Source organism: Sycon ciliatum, chromosome 4, assembly GCF_964019385.1.
Source record: "Sycon ciliatum chromosome 4, ocSycCili1.1, whole genome shotgun sequence".
NCBI classification, from domain to species: domain Eukaryota; kingdom Metazoa; phylum Porifera; class Calcarea; order Leucosolenida; family Sycettidae; genus Sycon; species Sycon ciliatum.
Window position 1 is genome coordinate 17992780 of NC_088646.1, and position 24901 is coordinate 18017680.

Genomic DNA, 24901 nt, shown 5'->3' on the forward strand with positions numbered 1-24901 from the left:
TCGGTAATTAATCCCTGCCTATTGAGGAAGCTGGTGAGGTGCTCGGCGATGATGGCGTCCAGAATCTTCGCTATGGCCGCCGGCAGCAGGGAGATAGGCCTGCAGCTAGCTGGCTCCGCAGGTTTACCGTTCTCTTTGTAGATAGGTATGACTGTAGCCAACTTCCAGTCACTAGGTAGCTGCCCGAGGCGGAGACTAGTGTTGAAGAGGTGGCACAGGGACTGCGTTATCACGGGTGCCCCTTCTCTCAGTATGACGTTCGTGATATCCCCGCCCACAGACTTGTGCTTGGGCAGAGTGCGCTGCTTGCGGAAGACTTCGTGCTGGGTTATGTTTGGCAATTGAAACTGGAGATCTGGTGTAAATTGTGCTGGTGGTAGGGTGGTAGCACACGGGTCAAAAGACGGATTTGGGGAGAACTGGCTTTTGAAGCAACGGGCCAGTGCTTCTGCTTTAGAAGAATCACAAGCCGCATCTCCACAATCATCAACCAGGGTCGGGATGGTCGCTCGCTTCTTGCTGATCTGGGCAATTTTCTTGGCCTTGGCCCACCATTTGTAACAGTTTTTGTCCCTATCAATACGCGAGCAAAGCTCTTCGAAATAGAGGGACTTGCTGCGTTTTTGACTGTTTGTAAGAGCATTTCTCACCATCTTGTACGCTATCCAGTCTTCCAGCGCTTTCGTTCTCTGGGCTAATTTGAAAATACGGTTTTTGTTCCTGTGCATTCGCTTGTGCTGGGCGGTGAACCAAGGCTTCGTGGTCTGCAGTCTTCTCGGCTTCAATGTTCGCATGGCCAAGTGGCGCTGGATACTCTCATTGGCATAGGAGTGCCAAGAGTGCCAGGCGCTTTCCATACAACTGGCGCCATCTATACACTTTCGGAGAGGCTGCAACCAGAGGTCCGCTCGCATAGCCTCAAAGTCGGTGCGTGCGTAATCCGGTACCGCTATCTGCTCACGAGTTTGCTGTCTGAGTTGCCTCAGTTGAATGTTGCAGAGTACTGGACAGTGGTCGGAGAGCGGAGGCAGCACTTCGGGAGTGGTGACTAGATGGGGAGTATTGGTGATGACAAGGTCAAGCAGAGACGGAGGCGATCGACCTGTTGGCGCGTAACGAGTGGGTGTGTGGGTGACGAGTTGGAGAAGACCCAGTCCCAGGTCATCCAGCGTGGCGATCAGTTTCCGGCCTTCTGTAGTATCTGGGTCGGACTGGAGCCAACAGGACATTCTGTAATTCAAGTCGCCGATCAGAATGAGGGGGAGATGGGGGTTGTCAAGGTGTCGGGTGACAGTGGCATGGAAAGCATGGAAAAATGTTTCGCGTTGGGCCGCTATGGGATGCGATCTCTGCTGCACCTAGAACGTACATGACATCAAGAGTACTCTTGATGACATGTACATGTACATGACTGTAGACAAGCATACCTGCCTTCAACCTATAAACGCCTCTGCTTTTTCCTTCTTCTTCATCATCAGACATCTTACAATCTAGACACCGCAGCTGTAGTCCGACTTTCAATCATCCAAACCCGATGCACGGTCTTGTTGTCGCATGTCGTTCGTGCCTCTCTTCATACATGCATGTTTGGTATGTCGACAAAGCCGAAACCATGTGGAGCAGAATTCAAGGAAGTACGGCCGGTTTGTGTGGCTCTCCCACTGCCACTGCTGTTCGAGAAGAATCATAGGCTGCCATTTTTCGAGTTTTATCAGCAAAGGACTAGCGTGAAGTCGCTACATGTACGGGGGAATCCGAATCGAATCATAAATCTGAGGGGAGTTTTACTGTACCGTGTACTTGTACTTGTAGGGTGTGGTTCAGAGCAGGGAGTCGTGTATACCCGACTCCCTGGTTCAGAGAGTACTCCCTGGAACACGGTACGCTAGGGTCCGGCGGATTCTGCCGGCAGAAAAATTGGCAGAATTCGGTACTTTTTCTGGTAAGTTTCATGCATGTTTGGTATGTGGATAAAGAAATGGAGCAGAATTCGAGGAATTGCCTGCCATAAGGTTTGTATGGTTCTGCCAATTTCACTTCTTTTCGAGCAGAATCTGCCACCTTTTCGAGCAGAATCCGCCGGTCCCTACGGTTCGCATGAACTCTTCACTCCATTATTGACTGAACTTCTTTACTTTATGCCCATTATCTCCAAAGTCTTGGAATCACTAGTGCTCCAGCAGCTTCACGACCATCTGGACATCACACCCGGAGCAATTCCAAATGAACAGTTTGCATACAGGCGGAACCACAGTACTGAGGACCTTTTAACACTTGCCATCAATAACTGGCAGAGAAGCATGGATACCGGAGACTATACGGCCGTACTGCTGCTCGATATGAGCAAAGCCTTTGACCGCGTCCACCACCAAACGCTAATAGATGACCTTCACAATCTGAAGATCCGTGGAAATGCTCTTGAGTGGTTCAAGTCGTATCTGTCTCACCGACAGCAACGCGTAGAAGTGAACGGAACCACAAGTGACTGTAGAAGCTGCACTAGGGGCGTTCCCCAGGGTTCCGTCCTAGGCCCTACCCTCTTCAGCATCTACACTCGACTTGTCCCCACTCTGCCATTGCGTTCCCAATGCCTTCTTTATGCAGACGACACCACCCTGTATGCCTCTGGAAAGTGTCCACGAATTCTCATGTCTTACTTAGAAGACGATTTTTCAGTGGTGAAGCAGCACCTCACAGATCGCGGCCTGCTCCTGAACTCCAGCAAGAGCCAAGTACTACTGATCCACAGCAGACGCTCACATCCTCCACCTAACCTGAGCATCACGGTCTGTGGTTCGACTGTTATTGCCCCCCCCCCCCGTCTGACCGGAACTTTAAAAGTATCTAGGACTGACTCTCGATTCAACTTTAAGTTTCAGTGCCCTCGTTAACTCCCTCAGGGAAGACATCGGAAAGAAACTAGGTGCTTTTCGACGTGGAAGGAGGAACCTTGCTGTCCAGGCCAGAAGGCAGTTCTACGTGTCAGTAGTCCAGAGCAAGCTCGAGTACGCCAGCACTGCCTACGTCCACTGCCTCGCTGACAATGTGAGAGATCAGCTGCTACGCATAAGTAAGAGAGCACTTAGATGCATATTTGAGCATGACACATTCACGCGGACATCATACTTGCTTGAGCGATACCACATAATTAGCTTAGACAAAAGATATCATACTAAGTCCATATTCTTCGTGTTCCGTTGCATCCACAATATCTGCAGTTCACTCCTCTCTGACATGTTCTCCCTTCGCCGTGACTGCGCTCGCACAGATAGAGTAACCCGCGGGCAAGTCAATTATTCCCTTTCCTTACCCATTGTGCAAGCTCAAGCTGGATACAGATCTATTTCATTCATTGGTGCTGACCGCTTTAATGCGCTTCCCGAATCCCTTCGCACAAATCATATCCCCAATTCATTTCGCCAGGAACTTAACAATTATTTCATTCATCTTGGGCACCCTGTAAGAAGACCTTAGGGTCTGTTGGGAATGCCCAAGTAAAATAATAAAATACAATACAATACAATACAATACAATACTTTATACAATAGCTGGCTCCACTCGACTTTGTCTCCGGACGCCCTGTCCACACTCCACTCGACTTTGTCTCCGGACGCCCTGTCCACACTCCACAGACATCCTCTGGACGTAATCAATGGTCCTCGCAGCACCAAACCTTCTGTGCACATTCTTATCTGCGATGTAGCCGACCTCCACCACCAACTGTGCGTGCTCGAAGATGCCCCGAGGCGAGGGTAGATCTCAACTTCTCAAGCAGCTTGCATGATCGTCCAGTCCGGAAGCGGTAGAAGGCTAATTTGGCTAATTATTCGGCACCATTTCGGTGAAATGGACAGGTGCACGCTCAACTCACGGTGCCTGGGTGCCGCCTGTTGCTGGCCTGTTCTAAAAGACGAACGACGTTACGCACTGCAGTTCGTCTCTGATCCTTGTTTTCTTTCGTGCTCTAACCAATGATCATTAGTAATTATTATGAACTACATTGTACGGCTATATTATGGATAAGAGGAAAGACAAACTGGAACGAAATTGGTAGATATACGAGTTGTAAGTTGTAACTAACGGGTCCACCAATGTAACCAGATGAGAAAAAAATAGTTAGTCATACAGTCAGATAGTGCGACAACTACACAAAAGCCGATACATACACAACTACTTGAAGGGACAACACTGACAGGGGTTACTGAGACATTCAACGACCTGACACCTACATTGTGTTACTTGTGTTTCCAAAACACCTCCAAAGTCCAAAGCGCAAGCCATCAACCTTCCATAGTTCCAACTCGGAAGGCTCGCAGGTTGGGAAAACCTTGTCGCGGTGGAAGGCTGTTGACTTGTGCTTTGGAGATGTGTTGCCACTGTTGGAGCTAGGCCGGTGTCAGGTCGTTGAATGTCTCAGTAGACAGTACTGACAGTTTTTTATAGACCGTCTTCGTTCCTTCCACCTCTCATTGTACGACGATATGTATAATATTATGTACATGTGCATGATTATTACATACGTCATGTAGCAGACTCAGCGCCGAGGGCATTCACTTTCAGGTTGGTTGTAAATATGTGCTTCATACCGCTGGGCGATCATCAGACAACTGATACTCGGATCTACCCAGCAGTATGCTTATAAACTCCTACTGTAGAGCCACAGGCATAAACAAATAATTTAGCGCTAAAGTCTGGTGGCGTAAGGAATTGGGAGGAAGGTAGCGCGGGCCAAGGCGCTAGGAGAGGCAACAGGCGAGTGGAAGGAGGAAGGTGGGCAACAGGCGAGTGAGATCACTAGGGGGTCTTTGTGTGACGGGCGGGCGTGAGCAGAGTGGTATAGTCAACGACATGTCGACAGGAGGTTGCGGTATCAATATTGCGATGCGCATATGCTGGGGCACAGTGCAGAACAGTACTTGATCAGTTCATTTGATAGGTGAGAAATTATTTGCGAGGCGGAGCTTGTTCTCATGCCTGCGTTTCGAGATCATCTCAGATCGCTCGTTGAGCAACGGATTGATTACATGATTCTTAGATAAACCTTGTTTTGTTGAAAACATGTTGTTGGTTGACAGCATGTTACAAGGCGGAGGACCACTGTGTGAAATAGTGCCCCTTACCACAACTGGGGGAACCATCCACGGCTGGCAGAGCCCCGGTCTTGCGACCATTTGAACCGTATGGGTGTTAGCCCTGGTTCTGACCCTCATTATACTACATGACTTGTATCACTGTACTAGGGAGTTATTTGAGTCTTCTTGTTTTTTTTTGTTTTTGGTTATTGTACTGCCAGTCGGGTATTCTTCGCTCGTTCTTGGATGTCTTCTTGAATCATCTTGATACTCAGTCCTTTTAAACGTTGTAGCGTTTGTTCTGAATTGTTCTTGACAGTACAATAACAAAACAACAAAAAAACAAGAAGACTCAAACAACTCCCTAGTCTAATGAGGGTCAGAACCAGGGCTAACACCCATACGGTTCAAATGGTCGCAAGACCGGGGCTCTTTGGGGCTAGAACCAGAACCTTGCTCTTGCGTTGACCGCGGTATTTTGTCGACCAGTATGACTTCTGTCGCGGGCATAACTGCCGAGATCACGAAGGCAGCTGGGCTTAAAAATGCAGATAGGTGTAAGGCGGACGTCTCGCTGGAGACTTGTTGTGGTGAGGCAAGAGCAGGGTGCACCTATTCGAAAGGGCTGACTGGTAGCATATGCACAGAAAGCAGTGAGAGCAACATTTGCAGAGATATCACTTGGCTGGCGTAATACATGTACATGTATACATGTATATGTCCTTCCACCTGTCCCGCTTGGCCATTTCAGATACAGAGCACTGACCAGTAACAGCATATAAATCTGCATTCGAGATGACATCTGGGTAGGTAATTCCAAGGGTACACCCTGTACACCGCAGCTGTTTCCTATGCTGCCTTCGTGATCTCGGCAGTTATGCCCGCGACAGAAAACAATGGAGTAACATCTGCTCAGCCATTTAGTCTAGTACTGCTCTTCTTAAATTTGACCTTTATAACAAGACTCTCTTTTTCTTTTTTCTCTCGTCTTCCCACTTTCACACACGCACATGCTCACAGTCAATTCTGCCATCGTGAGTCCCATTCGGGACGGATACGAGAATAGTATGGCTTCGTCTTGGGAGTGAGACATGGGGAAGTTGCCATACAGAGGTGCGTGCAGGTGTCGGATACATTTGCCGCTTTGGCATTTAGTATACTTTACATCGATATCAAACCGGCAGTGCTGTCCAATATTATGATTCGATGGCTTCAGAAAAAGTGGAGAAGACAGCCAATGGACTGTGGGATGAGAACGAGAAAATGATCAGTCGAATTGCAAGTGCTAGTAGGGGGGAGGGGGGGGGGGGGAAGAGACAGTATGATGGCTTATTGGATCGCGAGTGCCTACTACTTAGAAAACTTACTGGATCAACATATTCAAGTAATAACTTTTGTGGACTAGCAAAGGACGTAACTTATGATAATAAACGCACTGAAAATCATATCAAGTCGCATGATGCTACCGTGGTATTGCACTATTGGGTCTGGTCGCACAGTTTCAAAAACAACACTTCTTGCATGGGAGACAGACATTGTAGTGGATGCAGCAGGCGAAGCCACAGGAGCTACAGGCTAGTACAGCCTGTACAGCCTGTAGGCTGTACTGGCTGAGAAAGCGTGAGAGGAAGCCGTGGCTGAGAACATCCGGATAAACAGACATTTGCAGCAGACCAAATGACCACCACCCGTAGCACCTGTGGCCTATTCTGGGAACACTGACTGAGTGAGTCTGCAGCACATGACGGAGTGCCAGTGGGCCTTGAACTGCATACATGTACATGACTGTACTACTTAGTAACTACTAGTAATACTAATGCTCCTGAGCGCCTCATGATTGTACAATGTAGTTCTAGCGTGTGTCCGCACGACAAACGAATACAACTGGAATCAATACCTCAACGATTGGACCTACAAAACTTAAAATCAGCCCCAGATAAGCATCTGCATGACCGTATTGATGTACATGTACACGTGTATTGCATATTGGCTTTGCAGGATTGCTGCCATTGTAGAAGACACATCACGGGCCACAGGGGAAAACCGGAGCGTGGCTACAATAGTGCACCTTTCAGATACTACAATCATGTACAAGGGCATTGCCCAAACAGTGTTCTATGCCCCTGCTGAGCCTGAGGTGGAGCTTGTTTGTAATGTTAATTAGTGGGCCGGAAAATGGCTTCCCGGCAACATTTAGCCAGGAAAGCACGATCATCGCGGCAAAGTAAGGTTTACACGTCCCGGTTGGGTCAGAGCAGGTTCGCATTGACTGTTGATCAAATCCTCCAGTCGTATTACTGATATGGGGAAGACTGTACGTTGTTGGTGCTGGAACTGGAAGCTATAGTGCTAGAGTGCTAGACGGTCCGGTCACATCAACACCATGCATGCTACAAAAAGCATTGGATCCCTGAATTCAGCAACATTTCAGTAAGTTCAAGGGAGCGACAGTAGATGCGCCGAATCATGCGGCGGCAAGCTGAGATGGCAAGGAAATGCAGTGGGGGTTCATCAACCCCAATACCACCCACTACTAACCGCTGGCATCCAGTGTCATCCACTTCCATCTAGCCCTTGGTGGATACATACCCGTAGAAAACTCATAAAACAGAATTTGGTGCTTTCTGATATATTTCATGCATGTTTGCCATGTGGAGAAGGAAATGGAGCAGAAATCGGTGAAGTGCCTGCCATATATAAGGTTCGTGTGGTTCTGCCAATTTCACTGCTTGTCGAGCAGAATCTGCCAGTTTTTAGAATATTATCCAACAAGAGCTACGTCCCTCTCATCGATCCATTCCCTTGTTCCTCTGGCTGGGTTCATGAGACATCTGAACAATTTCTGCAATAAACCTTCTGAAGCCACAACTTTTAGTGGTCGCAGATACATGTAGCAGAAACGGACAACCACACACTTCGGGCCGTCACCAGTGGTGTAATGGTGGGTCTGAGGAAGTTTGAAGATAGCACCAGTAACATTTTATAATAATACTTCGAACTTAGAAGTTGCGACGTCGGCGGTAATAGTCATGAAGTCGATTGTTCCAACTAGGAACACACCTCGTGTGCTCCGGATGGCAGTCGTGAGTCAGTTAGGCATGGGCGGGTAATGCTAGTTATTTGCTGCGATAATGCTAAAGGCAATGCTCATAATATGAGGATATAATGCCACACTACTACATAATGCCAGTTTGAAAGTTGGAAAAGTCTATTTAAGAAGGCCGTCTTGGATCAAGGCCAAAGCGTAGAAGAAAAAAACTTTAACAGCAGTGAGCATGTTGTCTGAAACAATCCAATGAGAAGGTTGATTTGCAACGTCAAGTCTCCGGACGAAGCCGGACGGGTTCAGATGCACGATTTTCGGAACTGGAGCTAGCCAGCTTCATGCATGACACCGTTGTCGACCGGCAATCATGCTTGCAATGCCTGCGAAATGGTGTTATAATGCCAGCATTATGCGACCTGGAAAAAAGGGACTATAATGCCAGCCATAATGCTAGCATTACCCGCCCATGCCTAGAGTCAGTCAAGTGCATGCTGTCCAACCGTCCTGCTTTCAGCAGGACAATCCTGCTTTGGACCAAAACATTTGTGTACATTTACATGGGAGACAATTGCCTTGGTATACATTTTCTATAGGTGTCCTGCTTTGGAAAGGTGGCAAGGTTGGACAGTCTGCAAGTGTCAAGTTCGGCAAGAAGCGTGTGTTCCTAGTTGGAACAATCAACTTCATGAATACTTCGAAGTAATACAAATAATAATAATACAGCATCGCTGGCTAGAGTCCCTGGACCTGGTGGTGACAACACCGTGACAGTCATTTTGTTGCTTCAGACTTTTCCCCTTTGTGTCTTTCCCTCAAAGTCAAACCAGTGAAAATAATATTAATACAGCAAGCATAGTCCATAGTCCTTAGTCCTTACACGGAAGATGGGACGGGCCCATTCTTGCCATGTGGCACAAACCCCACCACACTACTGTACTCTTGCAATTCTAATATTCTACTTGGTGGTAAGGGCACTGCTGGTACGGTCAAGGAGGCCCCTTTCCTCCCCCCCCCCCCCCCCCCCCCCCCCCGATCCTTCCCTGCTCTGGTAGACTTGTACTGTTGTACTCTACCATTTCCTTGATGCCTGCTAGTGACAGTGCCAGGTAGTGGTATGACCTCTACCGACCCAGGTCATGCAGCAGCAGGGACTTGGCTCCATCGACCATGTCCATGCCATGGTAGCTCTACTATTGCCAGTATTATTATTGGTAGACAGACCATCGGATTCAATGGTACTGCCGCAGGTCGCAGTAGATCTACTCGCATGATCGGGGAGTCGTGAAACTGAAAGGGCTTTCAAGTCTCCCCTGCCCCTGGCCTGTACTGGGCCAGGTTCTCAACTTCTCAACGACGTCGTTCACCATGCCTGGCATTATGACATCGAAACAGATACATACTTCTTCACGTGATTGGCATCGCACGTGTGCGTGCGTGCGTGCATAAATTGCATCCATTTGTAGCTAGCTCGGCGGGTACCGGGTCGGACATCTCCTTCGCAACGGTCCAGCTCTGCACTGTCACTGTCACTGACTGTGTCTGTCAGCATGCCTTTGAGTCGGCTTGATCTTGACTGGGGATTTCGAGTGCGCATTTGGATCATACAACGCAAACACGCAAGCATCCACGGCCACGTACAAAGCGCGTAGTCTCACAAACCGGTCGGAGACAGACTGTGTGCGTACAGTGTGTGTAGCACTGCACTGGGATGGGATGGACTTGATGATCGGTTAGATCGGGATGCGTTTGATGCGCAATATGCCCGAGATCTTGTAATTTTTGTGTGTTTTTAGTATCACTGCTTGCGCCTTTCTTGTTGGGCAGTTCATATCGCCTCGTTTCGTGGAGAAGCACAAAGGCCATCGGAAGTCCTCCATCTGAGAACGACTTCCTTCTGATGTATCTCGCGGCCCTGGCGTGTCGTGAGATAATTTCTCCGCCATCATAGCGAGCCAGTTATGAGCTGTTGTATCAACTACTCTTAGCGCGTTTACTGAAACAGGAATACTGCCTCGGTTATTCGGAAAGCCCCCGAAAGCTGCCGCTAAGCCAAAGGCGGAGGCAGTGGATGCTGTAGACGGGGGTAAGTAGCGAATTGTGCAGTGCTTGTCCACGATTGCTGCGCAGAGTGTGTCCCTGGCGAGCGATTCGCGGTGTCTGACGCTGCGGGACAAAATACTGATGTGTGCGGGTGTCTTCATGGCTGTGCAAAATGTGCAAGAAAACGTTAATTTTATCCGCACACCACCTGCTTGACCAATGCAGGGTTGAGATGCCCGCGTGGGGCAATTTGCCTCACGTGTTGGCTAACGGTCGTTCTACGCCTTTCCTTTCCTTCTCAGGGGCATCCAATCAAGCCATGGCAGCTACAAATGAGCCAGCTGAATCTATCCAGCTTTGCTTCTCTCAAGTGAAAGGATCACCGGAAGACGATGTTGTGACCGATGGTAAGCAAGTGGAATAGTCTATTGGATGCCTTGCCCACGACGTGTATCGTCATAGGATACGCGCAGACTCGTAAACACATACTGTGGTCCACCCTGGTATCATTATCTGATGGCCTAGCCGTCAACGATGGGTGTTGCTACGCTTGCTCCACCAAGATGACGGAAAATCGGAGGACCCAGAGATTGAGTGTCTTTGGGTGAATGCTGTAGCGTATCCGACTCGACATGTGTACTGAACGAGTTCTAATGTGCTGTGGATTGCTGCATTGTGCATTATAACATTATAAGTAAAACACAACACGAAATCGGATGTGATGTGTGAAAGTAAGCTTCATTCAATTTCAAGGAATGATTAATTAATCCCCTTACCCTGACGAGGTGTCAGTGACACTACCCCCCCCCCCCCCCCCCCTCTCTCCCTCTCTCTCTCTCTCTCTCTCTCTCTAAAGGAAAGGCGTGCCTACTGAATTCCTTACGGTATTTACAAACGTATGAAGATTTACTGCCATTCCACGTGCAAGCAGTAGCACTTACGCACACCTCTGGGAATGTGAATTCCGCAACCACCCGGGCCTTGTCCTGGTGGAACCGCGTTCGACTAGTAGACGACTACCAAAAAGAAATAAGTTATTTGAGAGGATGATTGCATTTCAGAAGCAAAGCATTTCTCTACGTACTCTGTTCTGTGAATAGTAAGTTCTGTGTCCTCTCCTGGGTGTGTATAGTCCTACGTCGGTTATCCACCCCCCCCCCCCCCCCAACCGTCGATCGAATGGACCACCGGCTTTGGATAGAATAGCATGATGTCATTGATACAGTACGGATGACTCACTTGATCATATCGCACACAGTGGATGTGCATGTTTGCGCATGCACGTGCGTAATCAAGTAAATCACCATCCGAATACTCACTTATCCCCATCAGCCGGATGTAGCGTGTTAGGCGTAAAGTACCCGGACAACCTGCTTGCTATTGCACCGGGCCGTGATATTGTTTCGTAGTGCTAGCCTCACTGATGAACACGAGACAGAAAACTTAGTATACAATTGACTTGTGTGGGGTAATGTTGTAGTGCTCAACTTCACGAAATCGAAGAACTGTGTTGATCTGGAAAAACTAATTGGGAAGCGGAGGACACCGTCGATGCTGTAGTATCCAACAGTCCGGTTTCCCCAGTACTGTGAACCACTGATGGTGAATACAGTTGTGTTCATAACTGGCGCATGTACACATGAACCCGCGTGTTTATGCGTATTTTTCTGGCTCTGGGACGTCATGCGTACGGCAATGCACTGAAATAGAAATTCCAACAATTTACGTGTACTTTTCAGCGCCTTCCATGTGCGTACTTGTGTACATGCCAGTCAGTGTGACTAGCAGGATCAGAAATTTATACTCGGTGGCGTCGCACGACCTAAAAAACGACACAACTTACTGTTTTCTGTAAAAGCCTGAACGCGAATTTGGGTATGCATGGACTGCAAACATGCCGCATACACGCGCCAGTTATGAACACAGCGTAGGTGTGCGGCTGGTAACCTCTGATGGTACAATTGACTAAGGGCGCGTTTGAATTGTCTTCATCGACTGTTCTAACAAATTTTATAAAGAGATTAGTTGAAGTGTCCCATTAGAACGGTTTCTATCATTTTAGAGTTTTTCAGTGGAATTGTCATGGCGATGATGACGTCCGATCAGATCGACCATCTCCACGTACTACTTGACGTAGCTATTCCAAACTCTTCGAAACTAATCCACCTTCCCATCGGATGAGTTTCGAGGAGTTTCGAGGAGCTTCGTTTTTCTGAAGAGGCCAATAAGGCCACCTCTTCAGGAAAACGAAGCTCCTCGAAAAAGTCAAAGAGTGACAATTCGAACGCGCCCTTAGTGTCCACGCATCTACTAGGATGGTTTGTATCAGAAACATGTACCTACACAATGTACACGCTGTGTCATCAGGTGCAATACGTTTGAGTGTATGTTGGCTGCAAGCTATTGTACCGTTTGTCTATAATACTGCAGTCCGTGTCAGCACTTCACAATATATGTATGTCTACTAGTAGATGTGTGTCGGGCTGCAAAAGAAGGTGGGACTGTGTGTTCTTTGTACTACAGTCCATTCAGAAAATGATGAGCGCTGGCTCTGGAGAGCTCCTGTGTTTGGTGATTTTGCCAGTGCCGCGAGATTCGAAATTTGAAAAAGGGTCCAAAAAAGGTACCTCAACTGGAGTTTGAACCGCAAATGTACTGTTCTGCAAGTGGAGTGCATGGGTTTGATTTTCATGGTTTTCCCCAATTCAGTGCTTTGGGGGCAAAACCTGGCCGAAATCCTATTCTTGTTATGGCTTGCTCTTTGGAGAAATAGACTTCAAAAACACAATTGGAAAACCATTCCATGGGGGATTGCCAAAAAAATTGTGACAAAAACTCAAAATTTGACCCATTTATGGCCAAAACGGCTAGGATATCATCCTTTTCTGAATGGACTGTAGTACATGTACAGTGCTGCTCAATGAAATCCAGTCGCGTGAGTCAAGTTTGCGCTGTGCACCTTTTCACAGCCCAGTGTTTGCAGGTCTAGGGCTGCGCAACGCCCGGCGCGTACTTGAGAAACTCGACTGGATTTCATTGATCAGTACTGTATGTGCACACGTACGTGGAATGCTTATCTTGGCCTGAGTTGGTGTGTGTCCGAGATTGGCTGCTTGTTTGGTATGTTGTGCGACTTTTGTGTCTATTCATCCCGTGTTTGTTCATAATTTGTAATTGATAGTGTGCACCCAAAGATAATGTGTCAACACTAGGTGGCTCCACTTGTTTCTGAAGTTTGTATCTTTGCAGTGTGCACAGCCAATTGCCTCAAGTGTGTTGTCCGTTAACCCCTATGACCCTATGACGTGACCTGTAACGATGTGTGAAAACTGGGCAGGATAGATATTTAAAATTGGTGTGTTTGTGTACGTGAAACCGGAACCATATGGTGGTAAATAGTAAATACACACCTGGCAATATGGCGGTAAATACACGCCGGCCCACACACGCTCTCTAAGTTGCAAAGTTCCTCTGGCACACAGCTCTCCTTCTCATCACCACCACCACCACCATCAGCATCAGTTCGCGCATGGAGTCTTCAGTTTCATTCTTCGAAACCGGAACCAAGTAAAAGTATTTACGAAGTCTGCCAGTAGCTGTAGTGCAAAAGAGGACACAATCAAGCGTAGTGGTCCTGGACGCCCTTCTCGGACTACACTTACAAATCAGGATGATGACGACATTGGCACCAGTGATGTTGACCATACCAGGGATCTAGCCAAAGGGAGGGGGGGGGGGGAGGGAGTTGGAGGTACACCACACTAAGATAGCATACCACCCTACTCATTTTTTAGATGTGTTTTTCAGCTCACACAGCAAAATGCAGCCACAAATCGATCCTTCCGGGAGCTCTGCATATCTGTACGTTGCAATTACAAGGCAATAGTGGAACATGAAATAAATGGGTGAACTGTTTGTTTCCCCGACTCCCCCCTCCCCTCTACAATCTTTCCTGGCTAGAATCCTGCATACCCCTAGTTCAAGTACAAGCTCTGGTGTCAGCATCAAGGATGATATGTTTGAAACTATATGTGCGCCCCTGCATGGTGGTAAGCTTTGCCGGCTTGTTCTGACCCCGTGGGAGAGCGATGTGCGTCATTGTGCTATCTTTGACTGTTCTTTCCCCCTTTTTTGCGTGGTCTACTTTGCACAAGACACTCGGTAGGTGTGCTGGATTGTGGTGTGCAATAAATCCATGGCTTCACACTATTCTCCATGATTGCATCTCTTCTATCATATTTCAAGCCGACAGGAATGCATGTCGCGGTAAAAGTAGATCAACAGTCCAGGGTAGACCTGAGCTTTCAGCAACTGTACCTTTGAACAAAGAACATCGTGATTCAAAGCCAGTGAAAATTTCCAATCTGGAAAACCGTGTAGCGCCATCACATGCGAGCATGAAATCAACAGTTTGAGTATCCATGTGCGATTGAAGATACTCCCTTGCATGCTGCTGCGTATAGCACCCATGTATAGTCACCGAACGTTGCAACATGAAGAAGTGGCTGCCTAGGGGCTAGGGCTGGTTTGACTGTTTCTGTACTACACTCTAGAATACTAATAATGGGGTAAGCAGCAGCATTCGGCCCTGTACAGATTTTCTTCAACCACCACACCATAACTGCGCTTTCCAGCCGACCTCGACACATTGCCACAGCACACCGCCAGCAAAGCGACACATGCCTTGGTACTGAATTCCTTCATACAGCTGTTTTGAGTATAAAACTCTCGGTTGGAGGTCGACTGGAGAACACAGTTCTGGTGTGGCGGTTGAAGAAAAACTTTAGAATACTACATGTAGTAATCATGAAGCAAGGGCAATTCACCTGCCAATGGACACTGGCATCATGTTGTTGCTTGTCCCTTCTGTCCACAGCAGCATGGTGACCATCACGGCTGTGGTCGTGTACGTATGGCTTTGAGTCCGCCCTTGACTGCTCTAGTTCTTGTGTGGCGTGACTGTTTTGTATTTGCTGCATAATCGGCTCAAGTTGTTTGTGTCACTGTCCTTTGTGTTGTGCGGGTTGGTCGTCATTGTACTATTGTTAGTCGTCATTGTGTTGTAGTTGGTCGTCATTGTGTTGTTCGGCAGTACGATTTCCTCTTTCTAGCTGCTCTTCTTCTGCAGCTTCTCCCAGGCTCTTAGTTTCTTCTGTATGATTCTCAGAACACAGAACACAGGCTGTATGTTGTGTTCGCGTGACTGTAACCAGAAATGGGCAAGTTATGTGTGAAGACTGCGCCTAGTACATCTAGTAGTTACGAGGAGCAGGATGATGAGAGTGAGGATGATGAGGATGATTTTGAAGACGACGACAACACTGAAGAAGACAAGAAGAGAAAGGAGGTGATAATGGCACTGGCAAAGAAAATGATGGGGAGAATGAAGGAAGAGGAGAAGGATGTGGATGATGATGAGGATGATGATGATGAGGAAGAGGAGGAAGAAGAGGAGAAGGAGGAACGCAGTGAGAAGAACCGTAAGTGACGTCACACATCGGGGTTTGTCTGTGTCGGTGTCTGAGTGCCACGGTTTTGCTGCTCTATGTTCTATACGGTGTGCGTGCTGATGCTTGTCGTGTATGTTGTTTGCATCTGTGTTGTGTTGTAGATGTACTGGTGCCTGCAAATAGCCCTGCCAGTTCATGTCCACTGTAGTACACCTGTAACGCGTACTTGCCACGACCGCGCTGCGACACTTGTTCATGTACATGTTTAGTGTACGGATTGTAATATCGTGTTTTCGTGTCTGCGTGTTGTACTGTTGATTGTGGCATCGGTGCTACTGTCCAGCTTGTACATGGCTGCTCAGACTAGGATTGATAGTCGTATATGTGTACAGTCGTGTACCTTTGAAAAACGGGAGTGTAAAAAAAGTAAAGTTTACACATCCGCTTTACCACCGGATTACGATTGTGTTGAAAGGAGTATGGTACATTGTAATTTTATGGAGGTGGGTTGTGTGTTGTGTGCTATGGGAACGTGGTGCTAGTATGCTATGGGAATATGCCAATGTTTTTTTCTATGGGATCCCATAAGATGTGAATATCGTTGCAAGAACGCGAAACGAACATGGGTCATCCGATGATAGAAACTTATATATAGCCGGCCTGGCTCAAGATTTCCACATTCTCGGGCCTGTACCTTTACTGCATGCTGCACTGCGTGTTGGTGGCGTGCCGAGGAATACTGAACAAGACTGGTCATCACAGGTCATCTATTGCTGTCATCACGGCAGCGTTGTCAAGATGCCATAAGAATGGTGTAGTTGTTGAAGGAACATAATTATAGTTGCTCAACGTGCCGTGGAACACACGCTTCCTGCCAAATTTGACGCTGACTGATTCACGACTGCCATCTGGAGCACAAGAGGAGCACGTCACACGTACGCAGAAGCAATTAACATCACCTACTAATACCGACGAAGTCGCTACTCTAAATTCGTAATGGGATGGTTACACACAGAAATCAACGTGCAGGCCGAGTTTTGGCTTATTTTGCGGAACTAGTACATATCCTCCTTGACCAAGCTAAGTGGTTATGTACCGTTGTCTGGTGATCACCTGTTCGTGTGCATCTCTGAGTCACAGCTAATATATTGTTCCATTCTATCAACGGTGTGAAATACATAGCTAGTCTTACGCTTATCCACTATGGGTTGTTCGCAATCCCATGTGGTTGAACCGGAGAAATGTTAGTAATCCATAGACATCACCCACTGTTACTATGGGTATCATCAGCCTGTGATACTAGTTTCAATTAGTGGAGAGAGTGACATCAGAGTGTTCTACATGATTCTAGTCACTGAAAAGGACCACTAGTATTGTATGTCTTGTTCCCGGTTTGAAAATGGAGAGATGACGTTCGCGCCTTGAAAAAGGAGTAGAGAGCGACAAAGGTATGTCTGTAGCTGATTTTTGAGTGCTCCTCGTACGTTTTGATGGTAATAGAAAATCTCAGACCAAAGTCAGCGCAGCGGTGGGCGTACAGTTTTCTTGTGGATTTTTTAGTTGTTTCGTCTCGTACCTATGTCAGTATCGTGATAGTGAAGTGGAGAGGATAATTCTCTTCCTCTAGGCTTCGTTCGGCCGACTTTGCTTCGTCCCCGTTGAAAAGTGATGCTAAAAAAGGTTGATTCGCAAAAAATATTTATGTTCATTTTCAATGTACGGGATGACATGCGATTGCTGGCTATGGGATTCAAATTTTCTGGACTTGACATGCATATTTTTGTCAAATTTGAGATGCTCTTGAAACATGTGATCCATCAAACTGTGAAGAACTGAACGAAAGCCAAACAGCATAGAGTTGCGCGAGGTGAACCTAGTGTTAGGGGTCTTCCACTATTGTGCTGTACTTGCAGATGTCTCTATGAAGGTGGCTCGGCTCGGAAGGCATCTCCAAGCAATGCATTTTGGAAGGGGGGGGGGCAGTATTGTCTCTGGCAGTGTGCGTGTGTGTATGTGGGGAGGGGGGGGGGGTATTCCTCAGCTTGCACGCTATCATCGCATTAGCGATGGGCGTCCAAGGTGTGTGGGGGGGGGGGGGCTCGGAAAGGTGCGTTTCGGTAGACATCAGTGAGGCACGATGCATTTACAGGTAACCCTTCTGACTTGATCCTTCTGATTATTGAGTTTTGGAACTCATCTAGAGTCACTGGCTGGAGCGTCAGAGTTGTATTCTTTTTACAGCTTTCTATCATAGTTTGCCTAATGATATGGATTGCACTGATCTGTGTGTCTGTGCGATGAATGTGCCTGTTTCGGTGTGTGTCTGAATACTTCATGCAGCGGACATCATATCCACTCTTGAATTCAACGAAACTGGCAGTTTGCTAGCTACGGGAGACAAGGGTGGGCGTGTTGTCATATTTCAACGAGACTATGAGGTGAGTGGCGCATTCCTGCTAAGATCATGCTGCTGCTCTGCCTGGCTATCCAAGCTGCGCTACTGTACAGCAGCATCATCTACAGTCAACTTCGCTAATAACGACTGCGGATATAACGACAATTCGCGAATAACGACAGAATTTCCATGCCCAGAGCAAAGTCCCATCTAACTGTAATACATATCATGAGGCTTCGGGTATAAGGACACTTTTCTGATGCCTCGCCGCCGAGTGTCGTTATACGCAAAGTTGACTGTACATTACTGGTACTAGACAATGCATGTAGCGTTACTTGTCCTCTGTAATAGTGTACGGTGACGACCGACTACCGGGGCGTCATTGTGTGCACAGGTATTTGTACAGTGCTGGATCATGATTGATCCCGGAGTGGTGTCGCTGCTTCTTCCACTCTGCTGTGCACTGTACTAGATTTTAGTTGATTATCATACAGTCAAATCTGTCGTAAGCGACCGCCCCTTGGTGCAAGAAAAAGCGGTCGCTTACGGCAGATGTATGGTAAATCCGGCATACCAGGTATATGCTTCTATGTACTCAAAACGACGAGGATAATGTGATTTTTAATATCATTTTATTGGATATTCAACGACGACCATACCCGTATAGTACGCGTATGCGACACGGCAGTAGATCGACACTGCCTGGACTTGAGAGCTACAGCACAGCCTCAGTACAGGCCAGACACCAGTCGATCGCACTTGCAAGACAGCGCATTTTCACACTTTGCAGTTGACAGCGCACTGGCAAGTACAGTTTCGCACCTTACTGAACCTGGGTCGCGGTCGCTTACAGCAGATTTGAATGCAGCCACCGTGCATGAAATCGCGGTCGCTGGTCGCGCACAGCAGATGGTCGCTCTGAACAGATCAGTTTGTATGTGAAACCGTCGGTGCACGGAAAATCGGTCGCTAACGGTAGATGGTCGCCTACAGCAGAGGTCGCTAACGGCAGATTTGACTGTAATATTGTGCTCCGTCCAGCTAATCTTCAAAACTCTCTTATTCTCCTGCAGCATCTTCATTCCTTGTACATTAGTCGCTAGGGATTCTAAAAAGGCTACTCCCTGGGAAGACTGTCAACATTGCTAATCATGTGGGCATGTTTTCCGTTTGCTTGTGTTTGCTTGTGTGCTTTGCAGTCTGGGGGAGATGCTGATTTTAGTGTTTATAGTGCCTTTCAAAGTCATGAGTCCGAATTTGACTATTTAAAAAGCCAGGAGATCGAGGAAAAGATCAATAAGATCAAATGGCTGAAACAGTGTAATGCATCCAACTTTCTGCTAGCAACAAATGGTAAGCGGCATGTGCTCTTCTCCGTGTTTTACTCTGTGTGCGTGTGTGTGCGTGCGTGCGTGCGTGTGTGTGGTGTGTGTGTGGTGTCTGTTTGTGTGTGTGGTGTCTGTTTGTGTCTGCGTCTGTGTTTGCGTCTGTGTGTTTGTGTGTGTATGTGCGTCTGTGTCTGTGTGTCCCATAAGGTGCAGTGGTATGTGCAGTGATTTCCAATCGAGAGGTTGTGGGTTCTATTCCCGACGATTATGGTCATACACATGGTTACCAACAGCCAGTGCATGCCGGAGTATGTGGTGTGATGTGTGTGCAGGAAAAAAGAAGAAGACCAAAAAGTAGAGATTCACTGGCCAGAAAAAGCAACTTCATAGCTGTGTGGTGTAGACCAGGTTGAATAGTGGCGGTCAATTCTTCAGCCTTGCCAGCTGTTGAATGGTGCAATCTCGGCACAAGTTGCTACGGCTTCTGCTGTAGCATCGCTATCATCGCCTCTGATGATGGGCGTCAAATCATCAGATGGTGTCTGTGTGTGTATGTGTATGTGCTTGGATCTCTCAGTCTCTTCTGTCTCTCTCTTTCTCTCTCTCTCTCCGAGGCTCACTCGCTCTCTTTCTTTCTTTCTCTGCCATTCATATTAGGCTGCATGGCCACGTGTACTGCATGGTTAGATGGTGCCAGGTAGCTACTGAAACGCCTAGCTCTCTACCAGTACTCACCCAGTGGTGGAGAGCGCTATCCTAGCCTATGTCACTGGGGGAAAAGAGCAATCGCTCTAGCTGTACAACACCTACTGATTTGCTTGTTGTGTTTGTTCGCCTGCAGACAAAACTATCAAATTGTGGAAAATCCTTGAGAGATCTCAGCAGCCTGTAGATTTCAACAATGTTGCGGAGGATCCAAGTCGTCGAATTACGTCACTGCGTGTTCCGAAGTATCAGACTGCACCACTGACCGTGGAAGCCATCGAACGTCGAACATACGCCAACGCACATGCATATCACATCAATTCCGTTTCGCTCAACACCGATGTCGCCACGTTCCTTTCGGCCGACGACCTCCGGATCAACTTGTGGAATGTCGAAAATAACAAGGAGTGCTTCAGTATCCTTTTCCTGTTGCATGTCACAGTGTTGTATTTGTACAATGTCAAGTTGTTACGATTGTTCATGCTATAGCTGCGTTTAACCAGGAGTAGTGGACAGTAGTTTTTAATGCGGGAGTCTTTTGTTTTGCTGTGGCTGCTGCACCAGCTCAGTAAAGTCTGCCGCTGAAGCGCTTCTTGCGCTTTGCAAGTCACTGGTGATTAGAAGCCGCATGGTTTTGGGTTTGGTACTGTCTCGTAGGGTAGACATACGCATTATCTGTCTCCTCTTCTGCAAAAGAAATTGACCGTTTGGCCTTTCAACCTACTACTGCATGCCCATATCCCTGATGTTGACGCCCCCATGCTACCGCTACTATTTCTATAGCAGCTATGCGAATGACGCCATCGGGTACATGTATACTTTGTGTGGAGTGGCAGAGCAGAGCGCGCCGCTCCATATCTAGCGCCCCAAAATAGTAACAAAATGTCATAATAAGCTCTTTTGTAATGTGTACGTTGTGTGTACAAGTTGTGAACGGAATAGGTATCCAGTTACGTGCTCCTTGACCAGTGGGCGATGTGCAGATATTGTCGACATTAAACCACAGAACATGGAGGAGCTGACCGAGGTGATTACATCCTGCGAGTTCCACCCGCTGAAGAGTCACGAACTGGTCTACAGCGTCAGCAAGGGCAGCATTCGCATGTGCGACATGCGCAGCCAAGCGCTCTGCGATAGCCATGCTAAGCGTAAGTTGCGTAGCGCGGGTTCGCTGTGATTTGTGCTGCCATCGGGCCTGGCGAATAATGCTTTATCAGTTTATAGTGAAATTGCAATTGACAATGCTGACCCTCGGTTATTTTGTTTTCTGTTCGACCCTCTTTGAAGTTGTGCATTGTACTGTTGAGGCAACGAACTGAAATAGATCAAAAACAAACAAAACGAACTACAGTCAACTTCGCTAATAACGACTGCGGATATAACGACAATTCGCGAATAACGACCGAATTTCCATGCCCGGAGCAAAGTCCCATCTAACTGTATACATTTAACTTCGGATATAACGACTATCTGAATAACGACAATTCGCGTATAGCGACATGCTTTTAGTGCCCCGTGGTCATATTCACTGCTTGAATAACGACTTTCTGGGCTTTTGACAGCTATTTCAAGTACCTGTCAGTCAAGTACATGTACCTGTCATGCAGAAGTACCAGAACCTATGGTGCACCAGTACCGGTGATGGAAATTATTGCACACATGAGGCATAGTGGTGGCCTGGGGAAGCGAAGGCTAGTTTGTGTGTTTCTGAACATTCAAGCGATGCCAACGCGAATCCCGCGAATTATTATTATTATTATGCAAGAAAATGCAGCCAAGGGGGTGGGGGCTTTTTCTTCCTTTTTAATGTTGGCTTCAAAATTGTTGGATTTACCAGCACACCTATATGTATACAATGTACATGTAGTTGTACATGATTGTACAGTAATCATCATACATGTACATGTCTCTGGCCCTGTAGATTGCTCAAAAAGGCATATTTTTCAATTGATTTCCCTTGCATATTGAATTTTTAGTTCCTTTCAACTGCAATATGAAAATAAAGTACACATTGACATAGAGCAAGAAAAGAGCTTGATTTTGATATGCATATCATACTATACAAAATATGGGTTCACATACATTCAAATGGGACTTCGGTTATAAGGACACTTCGCGAATAAGGACACTTTTCTGATGCCCCGCCGAATGTCGTTATTGGCGAAGTTGACTGTATACCGTTGCTTCACGAAGAACAATGTTCACCAAGAAAACTCCATTGGCTTTGCTACTCCGAATTTTATCAACTGGTGGGTGCAGTCATCAGGCCTGGTGTAGCAAACCCAATGGAGTTTTCTTGATGACCATTGCTCCTTGTGAGGTGATAGTGCTCTGTCGCGAGATATTGAGCTCTCTTCTGTAGTGGTTGCACCCAAGCTTCGAAGAAATCACTTAATTATGCTGTACAATCCACCTCCTGCTCTCTTCCTGCAGTTTATGAAGTTCCCGAGGATCCGGCAAACAAGTCATTCTTCTCAGAGATAGTGTCATCAATCTCGGATGTGAAGTACAGTCATGACGGTCGGTATATTATGGCGAGAGATTACATGACCGTCAAGCTGTGGGATGTCAACATGGAGTCCAAGCCGGTGCAGACATTTGAAGTACACGACTACCTGCAAGGACAGTTGTGCTCTCTGTACGAGAACGACTTCATCTTCGACAAGTTTGAATGCTGCTGGAGCTGTGATGACAAGTATCCTCACCACCTGGTTGCCGTGCAATATATGTGCGTTAAAGTGCTGTGCACATGAATATAATTATGTGTGTGTGTGCCTGTGTGCCACGGTGTGTGTCTATGTGTGTGTGTGTCTATGTGTGTGTGTGTCTGTGTGTGCGTGCGTGTGCGCATGTCCATGCCTGTGTCTATGTGAGTGTATATGTGTATATGTGTGTATGGTGTGAGCGATGTGAAGGGTGAAAGACAATGTGGGGGCAGATGCATGAGGATGTGTGCAGAGGTATGTATGTATGTGTAATGATTATTGTAATAATGTTGATGCAGGTCTTGCTAAATTTTAGAATTACGACAAGAATAACGCTCCCTCGACAAGGGACATTGATCGCTATTTGCTGAAGACATTTTTTCTAGATAAAAGTAAGGACAAAAATGTTACAAGTTATGACTAACTGTCCACCATTGTAACCAGATATGCACTTGTTTCTGTTCTGTGAGTTTCCTTGACTGCTGATCCCCCCGCCACCTAGCCACCTGCTGACCGGAACATACAATAACTTTTTCCGAGTGTTCAACCGGCAAACAGGCGAGCACCAGTGTCTGGAAGCAAGCAGAGAAATCGCCCGGCCAGACTTTCCGCTCAAACACCGCAAGGTCATCGCCGGAAGCACCAACACGAAACGCAAGAAGGACGAGTTCAACCTGGAGTCCATGGACTACAGCAAGAAGGTGTTGCACGCAACGTGGCATCCACGCGAAGACATCCTGGCCATTGCCGCCACCAACAACCTCTACATCTTCCGCTCCAAGAACCAGAAAATCGCGCGTTAGTGGTTAGTACCCGATGTTTGCTGACCTGTTGATAGCATCGACAGCGATAGTGCATCCTTTTCTTACTCTCAGTGCGGTGAAGTGCTTGGGATGACGAGGGACCTTTGTCATGGCACTTGCCTCTTCGTGAGCTGCACTTGCTTTCTTGCATGTCCCTCGACAGCCAGTCTCTGCAACGTTGGCCACCGGATGGCAGTTGGAGGTGTATAATTTTAGTAGCACGCCTGGTGCTTGTTTTTCATGAAGATATGACTTTGTTGTTTCTGGAATATGCCTTACTTGCTATTGTTTCTGAGTTTCATCTTGTCATTTTATCAATTGTCATCTGGCTTTTCCTACGCTTCCTTTCCGGCCAAAGCGCATTTTGATCTAGATTAAGTAAGGGAACACAGGCTTTCATTGTACATAATAAACATATTTCCCATTGTCAAAGACTTGTTCTGTTGCTATTCTTTGCTTGCTGCGCTGGCATGGCAATTGTTTCACTTTCGCGCTCCGTGGATTCTTCTCAGATCAGTCTACTATGTGGTGGAGTATTAGAGGCAGCAGCAGCAATTCCCCTGAAGTTATAATATTCATAACTGCTTTGTTCTGCTCTTGAATGGCTATGAGCTGTTTGTTTATACGTTCATGACCTGAGAAGGTGCACAGGCATGGACGACAGACAAGTAATCAGAAGGATCAGAGAACTAACTCAGTGTCATTGTGCATTGCCAATGATTGCTATGTATATTGTGCAGCTTCAGCCTTCTGGGCTCCCTGGCCTGGGCTGCGGGCTGCCTATGGTCAAACCAGGAGTGCAGGCTGTGTAGGACGACGTGGAGGCAAGCTTGGCTTAGATGTTTGGATTCTCCTACTTATTTCAGGGCAACTACAAACTACAATGACTATGTAGATGACTGCACTTCAATGGGTCCTACAAGTACTGCCTGTAGACTCCAGTCTACCTCTTGGTGTAGTGCAGACTGACTCACTGACTCTGACTGAGTGATGATAGAGACTATCACTGTACAGTACAGTACATGTAATGACTGTTTTCATGACATTGGTATCAACTATTATGGCCACCGTCCATAACCTGATAACGTTAGACGGTGAATGACTGTGATGTCTGCCCTAGGCTATACACTGTACTTGGATCATGTAGGGAGATAGACAACTGTCTCCCTGCCCTGAACATACTCTTGAGTCTCAGCCCTGCTGTTGCAGATGCATCGATGGTGTATCGTGTATGTATGACTGTGTTGTATGTTATGCACTCAGGGTGACTCTTGATAAATGGAGTATGATATTCGGAGCACAAGATATTTGTAGTGTAGAACCTACCATGTGTACCGGTACACGCTTCGCCTGCTAT

General features: G+C 47.1%; 1 protein-coding gene across 1 annotated transcript; it reads left to right on the plus strand.

The window, feature by feature from the left end:
• Positions 1-9875: 9875 nt before the first annotated feature.
• On the plus strand, positions 9876-24237 carry LOC135814785 (serine/threonine-protein phosphatase 2A 55 kDa regulatory subunit B alpha isoform-like). The gene is made up of 8 exons (XM_065327956.1): positions 9876-10201; positions 10461-10565; positions 17949-18046; positions 19203-19356; positions 20173-20451; positions 21020-21184; positions 22470-22731; positions 23244-24237. Exons 2-8 carry the CDS (start codon positions 10478-10480, stop codon positions 23542-23544), a joined length of 1347 nt encoding a protein of 448 aa, XP_065184028.1. The 5' UTR covers positions 9876-10201; positions 10461-10477; the 3' UTR covers positions 23545-24237.
• The last annotated feature ends 664 nt before the right edge of the window (positions 24238-24901 follow it).